Source organism: Scomber scombrus, chromosome 9, assembly GCF_963691925.1.
Source record: "Scomber scombrus chromosome 9, fScoSco1.1, whole genome shotgun sequence".
NCBI classification, from domain to species: domain Eukaryota; kingdom Metazoa; phylum Chordata; class Actinopteri; order Scombriformes; family Scombridae; genus Scomber; species Scomber scombrus.
In genome coordinates this window covers 1158948-1161447 of record NC_084978.1, presented here as the reverse complement: position 1 = coordinate 1161447, position 2500 = coordinate 1158948, and the positions used below count along the sequence as shown (strand labels likewise).

At 33.2% G+C, this 2500-nt stretch overlaps 2 protein-coding genes across 2 annotated transcripts in view; both read right to left on the bottom strand.

Moving 5' to 3' along the window:
* Positions 1-1848, bottom strand: part of nfkb1 (nuclear factor of kappa light polypeptide gene enhancer in B-cells 1) — a 65144-nt gene extending 63296 nt beyond the window's left edge. Inside the window, exon 1 of the mRNA XM_062425726.1 lies at positions 1576-1848. The gene's annotated coding sequence lies outside the window, so the exon portion shown is untranslated. The remainder of the gene's footprint in view (positions 1-1575) is intronic.
* LOC133986369 (diacylglycerol kinase theta) overlaps positions 1-2500 on the bottom strand; it is a 35630-nt gene that overhangs the window by 967 nt on the left and 32163 nt on the right. The window contains 1 exon segment of the mRNA XM_062426192.1: positions 907-910. Coding sequence (XP_062282176.1) covers positions 907-910 — 4 coding nt within the window.

Genomic DNA, 2500 nt, shown 5'->3' with positions numbered 1-2500 from the left:
ACACAGACATAATGTCACTGAAGGTACTTTCATAGTATTAGTACACAGACATAATGTCACTGAAGGTACTTTCATAGTATTAGTACACAGACATAATGTCACTGAAGGTACTTTCATAGTACTTGTACACAGACATAATGTCACTGAAGGTACTTTCATAGTACTTGTACACAGACGTGATGTCACTGAAGGTACTTTCATAGTATTAGTACACAGACATAATGTCACTGAAGGTACTTTCATAGTATTAGTACACAGACGTGATGTCACTGAAGGTACTTTCATAGTATTAGTACACAGACGTGATGTCACTGAAGGTACTTTCACAGTATTTAAACACATTATTGGAGTTAATAATTTGGTAAAATAGTTTTTAAAAATAAGAAAATGTTTATATTTAGTGTATATAAAGGTGCTGTGTTACTAAAATAAAGTTAATTGTGTTTATTTACCATTAATAAACATTTAATATCTAATGAACTACTGATGCTAATAATGAAAACCAACTAGTAACATTTAACAAACATTTATTACTATTAAATATAAGCTTCAATCATGATTTAACTCTTTAAAAGCCTAAAATCTCACTTAAAATATGATTTCTTCAAATTATTGGAGAAAATAATTTGGTAAAATAGTTTTTAAAAAATGAGAAAATGTTTGTATTTAGTTTATATAAATGTGCTGTGTTACTAAAATAAAGTTAATTGTGTTTGTTTATCATTAATAAATAATCCCTGACACTTGTTGCTGTTTGCTACATGCGCGTTCACGCATAAACCCCGCATGAACGCGCCTGTTAGCTCTCTGAGGCTAACAGCTAGCAGCCACCGGCCTGTTTGTGTTGTATATGTCGTTACAGAGGCTATTAAAAAACAACAAACACAATGTTAACAGACAGCTTACATGTCTATAGATGTGACACATGTTCAATCAAAGAGTGACTGTTAGTTTTATGTTAAATAATGTCATTAAAACAGTCCGAGCAGCGCGCTAACACAACTAGCACCAAACTCCATTAGCATTTTCACCCATTTAAGACTTCTCTGCTTCTCAGCTCAATTTATCCCACCATACAACACACTTTTACAAATATTAGCCCGTATAATACATTAATGCTTTCTAATTGTATTAAATCTACCAAACAAATTAATTTTAAATGTGTATTTTGGCTTTAAATGCGTTTATTTGTTGAACAACACTGATTTATTTTACCGAGAAAACATGGACGGCGGCGGAAGAAATTAACCCGAGATGCGGTAATGAAAGTGTAAAATATGGCTAAAATAAAGACTTTACATTAACCAAACCTATGCCGAATCATTAAGCAACTATTATAAATATAAAATAAACTTTTAATTCTGTTGTAAAAGGAGTGTATTTTAGCCGATAACACTAAAAAGCTTAAAGTACCCATTTTTTAAGCAGAGGCTGGTTCGGAGTCAAAGTCACCAATAAGGAAGTGAAGTGCACAACAAAGCAAAGCAAAGTGTGGGAACGGGGTCAAAGACAAAAAGTATACAATAATAATAAATGCACATTATCACAGTCATGGTAATTCAGGTGTTATCTTACCTGGTTAGTAATGTCACGTCAAAAGTTCCCCAGAATCCCTTCAAACATGAAGTATGAGTGAATGCAGCTCAGTTCAGATGACTTGTGCACATCATTTCACCATGCACATGCTGCTGCTGCACCAGTGGATCCATTTACAATAACTGGGTTTAATTGGAGTACGTCATGACGCCAAAACGTCAGTCGAGTTTTTATACGACAGGATTTTTTTTTCTAATTGTCTGTAAATAATAATAAAAAAAATTGTTGTTGGTCTAAAAGTCGGAGAGCACTGCAGGTGACAGTAAGTTGTCTGAGTTGTTCATAAACTTGATTTCCTTCCCTACTGGAAATTCCCTGTGACGCGTTTTTAACTCAGAGAGAGGGCGTGAACATGAAGAGGTCTCACTCTGAGGTTTAATCATTTATTTCTATATTTAAAGTTGTTGCACAAATACAAACATTCAGTGAGAGGTGAAAGAAATATTAATGTACTTTACTGCAGGAAAAGTACTGTAAAATACAAGTAAAAGTGTCCTCCTACAGTAAAAGTACTGCAGTATTATGAGTGATGTAGTATGCAGTATTACAGTAAAGTACTGCAGTATTATGAGTGATGTAGTATGCAGTATTACAGTAAAAGTACTGCAGTATTATGAGTGATGTAGTATGCAGTATTACAGTAAAAGTACTGCAGTATTATAGTGATGTAGTATGCAGTATTACAGTAAAAGTACTGCAGTATTATGAGTGATGTAGTATGCAGTATTACAGTAAAAGTACTGCAGTATTATAGTGATGTAGTATGCAGTATTACAGTAAAAGTACTGCAGTATTATAGTGATGTATTATACAGTATTACAGTAAAAGTACTGCAGTATTATGAGTGATGTAGTATGCAGTATTACAGTAAAAGTACTGCAGTATTATAGTGATGTAGTATGCA